This window comes from Myxocyprinus asiaticus, chromosome 6 (genome assembly GCF_019703515.2).
Source record: "Myxocyprinus asiaticus isolate MX2 ecotype Aquarium Trade chromosome 6, UBuf_Myxa_2, whole genome shotgun sequence".
Taxonomy (NCBI): domain Eukaryota; kingdom Metazoa; phylum Chordata; class Actinopteri; order Cypriniformes; family Catostomidae; genus Myxocyprinus; species Myxocyprinus asiaticus.
This window is the reverse complement of record NC_059349.1, coordinates 2,139,404-2,151,476: the sequence shown is the minus strand read 5'-3', so window position 1 is coordinate 2,151,476 and position 12,073 is coordinate 2,139,404. Positions and strand designations below refer to the sequence as shown.

The 12,073-nt window shown below is 39.8% G+C and overlaps 1 protein-coding gene across 7 annotated transcripts in view; it reads left to right on the top strand.

Moving 5' to 3' along the window:
• The window catches only part of LOC127442885 (gastrula zinc finger protein XlCGF26.1-like), an 80,863-nt gene extending 69,120 nt beyond the window's left edge, over nt 1-11,743 (top strand). For 4 of the 7 annotated variants that reach the window (XM_051701187.1, XM_051701186.1, XM_051701188.1 and 1 more), the window contains 2 exons: nt 5,931-5,996; nt 6,693-11,743. In XM_051701187.1, the coding sequence (XP_051557147.1) occupies nt 5,975-5,996; nt 6,693-8,062 (1,392 nt within the window). In that variant the 5' untranslated portion in view covers nt 5,931-5,974 and the 3' untranslated portion in view covers nt 8,063-11,743. The remainder of the gene's footprint in view (nt 1-5,930; nt 5,997-6,692) is intronic. The other 3 variants (XM_051701184.1, XM_051701183.1, XM_051701185.1) reach the window with 1 other exon arrangement.
• The last annotated feature ends 330 nt before the right edge of the window (nt 11,744-12,073 follow it).

Below are 12,073 nucleotides of genomic sequence, written 5' to 3'. Positions count from 1 at the left end.
ATTGCCTTTAAATTGTTTAACTTTGGTCAAACATTTTGGGTAGCCTTCCACTAGCTTCTCACAATAAGTTGCTGGGATTTTGGCCCATTCCTCCAGATAGAACTGGTGTAACTGAGTCAGGTTTGTAGGCCTCCTTGCTCGCACATGCTTTTTCAGTTCTGCCCACAAATTTTCTATTGGATTGGCTTTGTGATTGCCACTCCAGTACCTTGACTTTGTTGTCCTTAAGCCATTTTGCCACAACTTTGGAGGTATGCTTGGGGTCATTGTCCATTTGGAAGACCCATTTGCGACCAAGCTTTAACTTCATGGCAGATGTCTTGAGATGTTGCTTCAATATATCCACATAAATTTCCTTCCCCATGATGCCATCTGTTTTGTAAAGTGCACCAGTCCCTCCTGCAACAAAGCACCCCCAAAACATGATGCTGCCAACCCCATGCTTCACGGTTGGGATGGTGTTCTTCGGCTTGCAAGCCTCACTCTTTTTCCTCCAAACATAACGATGGTCATTATGGCCAAACAGTTACATTTTTGTTTCATCAGACCAGAGGACAGATCTATGTCCCCATGTGCACTTGCAAACTGTAGTCTGGCTTTTTTATGGTGGTTTTGGATCAGTGGCTTCTTCCTTGCTGAGCAGCCTTTCAGGTTATGTCGATATAGGACTTGTTTTACTGTGGTAAAGCAAATATAGACACTTGTCTACCTGTTTCCTCCAGCATCTTCACAAGGTCTTTTGCTGTTGTTCGGGGATTGATTTGCACTTTTCGAGCCAAACTATGTTCATCTCTAGGAGACAGAATGCTTCCTGAGTGGTATGATGGCTTTGTGGTTTATACTTGAGTACTGTTGTTTGTACAGATGCATGTGGTACATTCAGACATTTGGAAATGAACCAGACTTCTGGAGGTCCACAGTTTTTTTCTGAGGTCTTGGCTGATTTCTTTTGATTCTCCCATGATGTCAAACAAAGAGGCACTGAGTTTGAAGGTATAAATACATACACAGGTACACCTCCAGTTGACTTTAGTTAGCCAATTACCCTAATTGGCTACTTGCCTAAAGGCTTGACATCATTTTCTGGAATTTTCCAAGCTGCTTAAAGCCACAGTTAACTTAATGTATGTAAACTTCTGACCCACTGGAATTGTGATATAGTCAGTTAAAAGTGAAAATCTGTCTGTAAACAATTGTTGGAAAATTACTCCTGTCATGCACAAAGTAGATGTTCTAAAACTATAGTTTGCTAATATGAAATCTGTGGAGTGGTTAAAAAATTAGTTTTAATGACTTCAACCTAAGTGTATGTAAAATGTTTTATTTCAACTGTATACTACTCCAGCCACATTGAGAGCTTGGCAGTACAACACTGTAGATGTTTTTGAACTTTGTATGACAAATTGCTTGCTATATTCCTAATTTGTAAATCGCTTTGGATGAAAGCGTCTGCTAAATGACTAAATTTAAACAATAACAACAGCTTCAGCAAAGGCAAGATGAATAAACGCTTTCAATCGTGGGTGCACACAAATCAACAAATGTAATGGAATAGATAGCAAGGACAAGGCATATACAATGATTCCTCACACCGGAGTGCTTCTTGAGGTGGTATCTTAATTGTATACTCTGCTTTCTCTAGTTTTGGATTTCTTCTTGGTACTTGCTAGCTAATTGTGAGTTCTTTGCTAGCCAACATTCAGTGCTATGGAGGTGACACATCAAAGCCTCCTTTGAAGCAGAGGCATGTTTTTGACTTGCAAGAGAGGAGTAGCATATCGGTCAACTCCATCCACTCTCACCCATACTGTTTGTGTCTTCAGTAGAGGTCTGCAACCTGACGGGTTTCGGGCCGGGTTCAGGTCAGTTTTTCAATAGGACTTCAGGTCGGGTTCAGGTTTGTAATTAATGAAAAAATAAACAGCTTACCAAACTTGTTTCGTGCTTGCGTGCTTACTCGCAGACATGCGCGAATGGACAAGTTAGGAGCCGTTCTCACCGAATGTGTTTTTGCGTGCATCTGTTCTGTTTTCCTATTGTTAAACAAATGCTGGACAAATATCTTTGACATTTGAACCTCATCTTGCTTTTTCTTCAGTGTCTCGCACAGGATTAGCATATTTGAAACACCATGTCAAGTTAAAAAGAACTTCAAATTGTCAAAAATGCATGTTAAGACACCTGCACTCTGTTTCATTCTTTACGCTGTGTCTGAATTGTTTTCAGCGCAATTGTCACAAAGATTCAACATTCTAAACAAGTTCAAGCTGCATAGAGGGGACTGTTGCAGTGTTTGATATTATTCCAGATTGTTCTGCACCAAGAGGGGACTGTTGCAAATAAATGGTAAGGCAGTGATTTTCTCCCCTTCTGCTCTAGTGTACTAAGGGGCTGCTGTGCCTTGTTAAAACAGTGTATGTTTTCTGGTTCAGTACTGTTACGAATGTTGCCCATATGCTTACATAAAATACAGCCTATTGCAACAGTACTTGCTAGGAGAAGAAATTAGATAGTAAGCAATTTCGGGTCAGGTTCTGGCTTAAAATCTGCTGGGTAGGGTCGGGCCACATGGTCGGGTTTAGGATTCATTTTAAGGCCTGTGCAGACCTCTAGTCTCCAGCATATTCAAAGCTTCTTGGTCTTGTAGTGACAAGGTCACAACCTTTTCACAATGGTAAGTCCATCTGCCATAACCTTTCGACTTGACAATACAGTGGATGAAAAGCAGCTGGATGTGAACAGATACTATGAGATTGGGAGTCTTTCCTGAAGGTGTTTGGGTGGACCTTGTAAGTTGGCCCAGTCGCACTGGCTCCGTTTGGGTGATGAGCTCAGTGTGATCTGAACCAATGAGTAACAGGGGGGTGCCTTTACCAGAGGGGGTATTGGGATTCCTCTGAAGAGTCTGTATCCCTCCTCGAGAGCTGTAACTGAGAATGTGGACTACGTTACTCCAAGTTGATCCACTGAAAGGTTCCCTAGATTTTAAACCTTTTTGGAGTGTTACTTGGGCTGAAAAAGGTAAAGGTTATGGAGGTGCCATGCAGTGTTCTTAACTTAGTACACCATCTGTAACTTGTTGTTCTGGGTTGCCCTTTAGGCTGAGGTGTTGTGCAGCTGTGGCGAGAAGAATGGTGCGCTCCGAGTCAGCAAGTACAGCTAATGTTCCTAAAGCTCTCTGCTGTTGATGAAGAGTAACCTTAACAACCTTCAGGAACACTTTGCCACCACAGCAAGGTTGGTCTAGGTAGAGATTCACTGTGGTGCAGTTGGAAAGGCTGCAGCTTTCATTAGTCACCTGGTCTTTCCTCTGGTTGATGTTGTAGAGTATGGAAAGGTGCTTAGCTTGGCATAGATGGCAGGGCCTCTTAAGGTCACAGTCTTTGGCCACATGGTGGCATGCACATCTCCAGCACCGCATATTGTCTTTAATCCAGCCAACTATTTGCTCCTTAGTGAGTGCTGCAAAAGTGATAGACTGGCTGAGGTAGTATTCTGCACTGCAGTATGTACAAATGGATTTGGGCTTGGGGAGTGCTTTGGGTTGCGCCGCACTGGGTTTAGATGGTGGTTCTGTGGCCCCTGCTCTGCTCAATGCAGTATGGTGGTTTGCCTGCTCTGTCCCCGAGTTGATGCTCTTTGATCCATCTTTGTGGCTCTGGCCTCATCATTTGGGTCAAACTCTATGCAGTAGGCTTCCAGCTGCAGCCAATATGCAAACTCAATGAGGAGAAACTTAGCCATGTCTGGGTTGGCCTTGAGGTGATGGCTCCTGAATTGTGCTTGTTGTGAGCACGGTGCAGCTCCTCAACCCCATCCTCCTTCAGGGCTTGGAGCATGCCGACTATGGCTTGAACTCTGAGGGAAAAATCATCAAACGCCTGCTCATCACCAGCACGGTTGGTGGTAGGTTCTCCAGAGTCTCTATTTTCCTTAACACAAACTGGTTAGGCCAGCCATACAGTCTGACTCTGCATGTGCTAATACCACTCTGTGGGCATTGGGCACCTTCACGTGCTTGAGGAGGATGGAGTATTTATAATGCTCTGGTAGTGGAGGATGGAGCAGTTTGCCTAGAGCCATCCGGAGTTCCACATATTGGGCTCTTTCCTCCTTAACGAAGTCTGAGAAGGTGGAGCCTTCTAATGTTGGGAACCATCAGCATTAAGCTGAGAGCTTGTAAATGGGTGTGAAAGGTGTGGCATTGGCCAAGTCTCTGAAGCAGACTGACTATTAACTTGAGGAGTATCCTGGGCTGGTTCTTGGTAGTAAGGAAGCTGTGTGGGTCTGCTCGGTTTCTGTTCAGGGACAGGTGGCAATGGTTTCTGTCATGTGGCTGGGTTTCAGATTGTGTCAGACGATAATGTGCTGCACGGTGAGGCATACCGCTGCATGGACAGGGTGGACTGTGTACTCACTTTGGTGACTGGAAATGAGAGCTCCTGATTTAGGTTATTGTCAGTACTTGGGACAGCTCCTCAAAGAATGGGGGTTGGGGTATAGCAGACTGCAGCCAGGAAGGTATGAGCTAACCACTTGGTCTGGCATCACGTTTTGGCTGTTCCCTCTCCACTTATTGCAGGATTTGTGTCTGAGGTATTTGATGCTGTGATAATGCTCGTGAAGACTGGGGAGATTCTTGAAGAGTGCTATGTAGTAGTACTCTATCCAAAAGCTTTGTCTAGTGTCTAGAAGTCTTGCTTTGCTGTCTAGTCATTTCTGTAATCTGCAGCATAGTCATCTTGTAAACCAGCTGTTCCAAGTGGTGATCAGAGGAGTTGGGGGTAGAAGTCTCCATTGACTTCTCTTTGGGTCTGACAGTCTGTATGGATGGTTTACCAGCATAATTAACCATGTAGTCATCTAAGTGAGCAGGCCTCTGAACTGCTCTGTGTGGAAGATGGGAGGAAGCAGATGCAGACTTTGGGATGCTGTGCTCTGGTGTTGCCATGATAATGACTCTTTCCAGCTTGAATGGCCAACACTTTAGGTGAGAGTGAACTGGTTCTTATATTGATGTATATTTGTCCATCGCCATGGATTCTGTCTCCAGGTCCTTACTGACAATCTAAGTTTAAAGGGCTTTAATGTCCATTAAAGTGATGTGTGTTTGTGTGTGTGTGTGTGGTCTAAAAAAGAGAGGAAGAAATATATATGTAAGATTAAGTGAACTGGAATAAACAGAATCAGGTCAAATAATTCTAATCATACATTGCACTGAAGAGAGAAAAACCACCCTGCATCGTCTCTCTCCTTAATATGCGCCAGAAATCTTCAATGCCAAGATAGCAACATCTGCGTTTTTACCGTAGGAGAGATTTAAATGGTCAACTAGCGTGTTACCACAACCATAAATATTTGCTCGCGGAACTGTCGGTTCTCTTAAAGAGATGGTAGCATTTTAGCGTTTGTTATACATATCAATGTAAATACTTGTAAATCGTACTAATGCATATAAAAACATGTAACACATTGTAGTAATCTTGTAAGTGTAATAAATGTGTACATATGTTTAAAGGGACAGTCATACACTATGAAATATTTTAACTTCAACAAACATAAATATGGAGGAATTTGATAAATATGCTCTTGCAGCATCTATGCAGGGGTTATTACAAAACCTAATGTTTTTACATGGTACTTTTGATATAGTAGCACTACTGAATTATTGTTATTTTATTTTCAATATTATGTTCCAACCTTGTGAATTCTTTTTGCTAAAAATGTGTATGACATTTTTAAACAGTGACAATAGCTTGACGATTCTTTCTCCAACTTGTACATAGAGGGTTGTAGTAATAAAATGTGCCTCAGAAATAGGAGTTGTCCTGTTTATCTTCAGTCAGATGTTATTTTCATAACTTGAGACAAAAAATGTTTTGTTGTGAAATATAAAGTCTTGCCTCAGAAATACAAACTCCCTTTTTCAGGTACAGTTCCACTGTGTGCGCGCTGTTCTGAGTTCAGCTGATGCATGTGCAATAGTCCAGTTGGAGGCACGTGCTTTTTTTATTACATTATGTATTGTGTATTTCCCATCTGTCACTATATAAAAGACCATTGTTTATGCATATTATGTTAAATATATTTACACTTGATGAAAAGTAACACATTTTATCCTAAGAGAGATGTACTTTTCCTATTTTGCGACTGGAGACGTTTAAAATTTTTTAAATGGCATATTCTGGTCATCATAACACATTAGGAGGACGTATAGACATTACATCATTATGTAACTGGACCATTCTGGGTTAGCTTGAGACGTGAGGAGGACGGTAAGACACTGCGAGTTGGTCATTTAATGGTAATGGCATTACGGGCCTGTTACATTGCAGTTATTCAGCCAGTAAGTCAGAGTTACTTAAATATTACAAATATATTATGTAACTGGACCATTTTTGGTTAGCTTGGGATATTAGGTGGAAGTAAAGACGACGTTGTGAATTGGTCATTTAATGGCAATGAAATACATTGCAAATTACTAAGTTATAAAATTACCACATAGGACAAATAAATTATGTAACTGGTACATTGTGTGTTAGCAGGGAAGTCCCTTATTTGATGGCGTTAACATGAGCAAGGTAGAATTAATCATTTACACATCAAAGATCACACTGAAATAGACCCTGCAGCGCTCTGCTATTAAATTGCAAATCTTGAAATTAATGTTGACAATAATATTCTCATTTTAGACTTGATGGAAGTGAAAGAGGAAAGTCAAGAACTGAATGAAGTGGAACAGAAGCACCATACATGTCAGAGATTTGATGATTTTATAACTGGACAAAACTCACAAAAAAGGACTCAAAGACATCGGGTAAAGAAATCTTTCACCTGCCCTCTGTGTGGAAAGTGTTTTTCAGAGAGATGTCACCTTAAGAATCACATGAGAATCCACACTGGAGAGAAGCCTTTCACCTGTCCTCATTGTATGAAGAGTTTCAGAGAGAAAAGTCACCTTCAGAGTCACATGAGAATCCACACCGGAGAGAAGCCTTACACCTGCCCTCATTGTATGAATAGTTTCAGAGAGAGAAGTCACCTTCAGAGACACATAAGAATTCACACTGGAGAAAAACCTTACACATGCCATCAGTGTGGGAATACTTTCAAACAGAAAGGAAGTCTTACTAAGCACATGATAATTCACTCTGGAGAAAAGCCTTTCACATGCCATCAGTGTGGGAATACTTTCACACAGAAAGGAAGTCTTACTAAGCATATGAGAATTCACACTGGAGAGAAGCCTTTCAGATGCCCTCACTGTGGGAAGAGTTTTACAGAGGGATGTCATCTTAAGAATCACATGAGAATTCACACAGGAGAAAAACCTTACACCTGCCATCAGTGTGTGAGGAGTTTCTCACGTAAAGGAAGTCTTATTATGCACATTCGAATTCACAAAGGTGAGAGGCCTTTTACATGCCATCAGTGTGGGAATACTTTCACACGTAATGAATGTCTTACCAAGCACATGAGAATTCACACTGATGAAAAGCCTTTCACGTGCCCTCACTGTGGGAAGAGTTTCAGACAGGCATGTGGTCTCAAAAATCATCTGTCCTTGCACTCTGGAGAAAAGTCATGCTGTGATCAGTGCGGCAAAACATTTTCTTCAGGATCAGTCTTAAGAACACACATGAAAATTCATGCAAATGAGAAGCCTTTCTTGTGTTCACTTTGTGGAAAGAGTTTTTCACATGTGCAGACTTTAAAAGAGCACCAGAACATACATACTGGTGTGAGAGATCATGTGTGCTCTGAGTGTGGTAAGGCTTTTCACAGAGCTTATGATTTGGAACGTCATGAAAGAATCCATACTGGAGAAAAACCTTACAAGTGTTCACATTGTGGAAAAAGGTTCAGTCAGTCAGGAGCCCTGAAAGCACATGAGAGAGTGCATACTGGAGAGAAGCCATACCACTGTACTTCATGTGGGAAGAGTTTCACTATGTTTGCAGCCCTGAAAATCCATGAGAGAGTGCATACTGGAGAGAAGCCATACAACTGCACTTCATGTGAGAAGAGTTTAACCCAAGCAAAGCTCTCTTCTGACTCATAAAAAAGCATTGTCCAGAGTTTTCACAATGGTTAAAGTTCATTTTTGTTTAATGTAAATAGTATTTCGAAAAACCAAAAGATGGAATTTCTCCCAAATGATTACAATTACAAATATAGCTGCAAGCAGCAATCACAGGGCCAACCACACAAATAGCTAACATTTTGATGAATATAGAGTTCTGAGGATGATTTTAAGTAGAGTTGTAAAAAAAGACATGTTGAATTACTTATAGTGTAAGACAACTACTTATAACATTCAACCAATAGGTCAAGCTGTCAGCTTCAGTACGTCAGAGCATACATGATATACAGCATCAAATCCTTATTGGCACCTCTCAATGAAACTCGTTGATGCATTACACAAGAATGGTTTGTTTTAATAGAAAACTTTTCATAACTTTTTGTCATGAGTATACATAGATAATACATGCCAAATGGAGTTCAAAAAGGAGGTTTTCAGTTACATTCAAAATTGCGGACCATGGCAAATTTGGTATCACCAAACTCTGCATGAACCATGGAAGCTAACGACACCTGGTACACAGTATTATTAATCATGACAAATAAAAAAAAATCTCTTAAATAAAAAATACAATTCTGAGAATAACAGTATTCATACCCTTCCTAATTACTAGGTTAACCTTGTTCAGGAGCAAGATATTGTCTTATGAACACATCCAATTTGATGCTCTTATCTCCACTAATGTTGGAAATTAGTGGACCAGCTGCTTTCAATTACTTCTTGAGCATAAATAAATTCCCTCTATAAGATCAAGCTGTACAGGAGAGTGGCTAGGAAGAAGCCTTTGCTGAAAAAAGCATGTTTGCCTGTAAAAGACTTTGCAATACTTCACTTGGAAGATACTGCAAAGATGTGGCAGAAGATATTGTATTCTGATGAGACGAGATTAAAGTGGAAACTTTTGGCTTAAACACTAAACAGTATGTGTGGCACAAATCCAACACTGCACATCAGCCACATAACACCATCCCTACAGTGAAACATGCTGGTGGTAGCATCATGTTATGTGACATAGTCTAGGAGGAGTTCAAATAAAATTAAAAATGGCAAAAAATCTGTTTAGGTGGAAGTTGTAACCATGGAATCCGTTTGTCTTGGCCAAGGAATAAGGGTAAAAAAGAATATAGTTTCTAGGCCTTGCGGTTATTAACATAAACATAAGTGCAAATTTGAACAGTTGGTGGTGTTAGAGACCCCAAATGTCGGCCTCTTACAGTTCAGACTGTCCTCGATCAATGCTCCAAATTTTAGAAATTTCCTATGTACGGTTCTATGGGCTGCCATAGTGTTCCAGAGCAGAATAATAATAATTAGTTTTCTTCATCATCATCTAACAGAAAGAACAGGTGTCACAGCAGTGCTTGGCCCCTAATTAAAATGGGTAGTGTATAAAACTATTGCTGTGAGCTCCATAATTTGTTTTTAATCAATTCTTTCTGATTTGGAGTTGCAAGAGTGCTAAATTATGTTAACACTGATACCATTTTACTGTTGATTATTTCTTCATTCAATTTTATTTTGTTAGCTGTTGAAGGGTGATACATGGAGAAAAGACTTTAATTCTCTGAAATATAAAGGCTAAGTCCAAGCATTAACAGTGTTTTTAATTTTTTTTGCATTCCAGTATTTGCTTTTCAAAAATTAAGTCTAGTTTTGGGCTAAATAATAATACTAATAATTATGAAATTTATCAATCCCATTGTACATTGTGCTGAATGTTCATGAAAACTCTCGTGAATTGCATCTGTTATGGAATGTGTTGCGTCTGGTGACGTTTAATTTTTTTAAATTTATTTGTGGGTCATTTACTTACAGTTGTGCTCAAAAGTTTGCATACCCTGGCAGAAATTGTGAAATTTTGGCATTGATTTTGAAAATACGACTGATCATACAAAAAAAACTGCCTTTTATTTAAGGATAGTGATCATATGAAGCCTTTTATTATAACATAGTTGTTTGGCTGCTTTTTAAATCATAATGATAACAGAAATCACCCAAATGGCCCTGATCAAAAGTTTACATACCCTTGAATGTTTGGCCTTGTTACAGACACAAGGTGACACACACAGGTTTAAATGGCAATTAAAGGTTAATTTCCCACACCTGTGGCTTTTTAAATTGCAGTTAGTGTCTGTGTATAAATAGTCAATGAGTTTGTTAGCTCTCACGTGGATGCACTGAGCAGGCTAGATACTGAGCCATGGGGAGCAGAAAAGAACTGTCAAAAGACCTGCGTAACAAGGTAATGGGACTTTATAAAGATGGAAAAGGATATTAAAAGAAATCCAATGCCTTGAAAATGCCAGTCAGTATTGTTCAATCACTTATTAAGAAGTGGAAAATTCGGGGATCTCTTGATTCCAAGCCAAGGTCAGGTAGACCAAAAAAGATTTCAGCCACAACTGCCAGAAGAATTGTTCGGGTTACAAAGAAAACCCTACAGGTAATCTTAGGAGAAATACATGCTGCTCTTGAAAAAGACGGTGTGGTTGTTTCAAGGAGCACAATACGAGGATACTTGAACAAAAATGAGCTGCATGGTCGAGTTGTCAGAAAGAAGCCTTTACTGCGCCGATGCCACAACAAAGCCCGGTTACAATATGCCCGACAACACCTTGCCACGCCTCACAGCTTCTGGCACGTTGTAATTTGGAGTGACGAGGCCAAAATAGAGCTTTACGGTCACAACCATAAGCGTTATGTTTGGAGAGGGGTCAACAAGTCCTATAGTGAAAAGAATACCATCCCCACTGTGAAGCATGGTGGTGGCTCACTGATGTTTTGGGGGTGTGTGAGCTCTAAAGGCATGGGGAATCTTGTGAAAATTGATGGCAAGATGAATGTAGCATGTTATCAGAAAATACTGGCAGACAATTTGTATTCTTCTGCACGAAAGCTGTGCATGGGATGCTCTTGGACTTTCCAGCAGGACAATGACCCTAAGCACTAGGCCAAGCTGACCCTCCAGTGGTTACAGCAGAAAAAGGTGAAGGTTCTGGAGTGGCCATCACAGTCTCCTGACCTTAATATCATCGAGCCACTCTGGGGAGATCTCAAACGTGCGGTCCATGCAAGACGACCAAAGACTTTGCATGACCTGTAGGCATTTTGCCAAGATGAAATAGACAACTATTACAAAAGACTGCACACTGTCATTGATACTAAAGGGGGGCAATACACAATATTAAGAATTAAGGGTATGCAGACTTTTTTTCTTTGTTGCCATGTTTTGTTTTATGATTGTGCCATTCTGTTATAACCTACAGTTGAATATGAATCCCATAAGAAATAAAAGAAATGTGTTTTGCCTGCTCACTCATGTTTTCTTTAAAAATGGTACATATATTACCAATTCTCCAAGGGTATGCAAACTTTTGAGCACAATTGTATCTACAGGAAAGAAGATGTATGTCCAAGGTGGCCTGTGGGTTTGTGGAACAATGAAAATGGGACCCACTTTAAAAATTGTTGTAACATAAAATCCATTAAATGATGGTAAACGTAAAGAGTGGTTTCTTTTTAAGAGAAAGCACAGCATGTACAATTATTTATTAAACAGATTCAATTTGGGCAAACTAACAAAAGTGAATACAAGTTGAAACAAAGTGTGCAGTCAGTTAAAGTACAGCTATGTCGAAAAAGATAAACAATTAAAATACGTATTTGTTGTCACTGTTTTTTTTTTTTTTTGTCACGTAGTGATCATTCAGAGCTCATTTTAAAGAAATAGTTCACCCAAAAAATGTCATTCATTCTACCTTATTGTGCAGTCTCAAACTTGAATTTGATTTTATTTGTAAAATAAAAAAAAATATATAATAATAATTCTTACTAGATTTGATAATATAAAATACCATTCCATAAAATAAAAAAAGACAAATGTTGTGGATTAAACAAACATAATAATTCCAAAGGCTTACATCATTTGTGGTCCTCTATGTGATTAAAAAATATGGAAACTTGGGTGAAAGAGGGCAACTAAAACACACA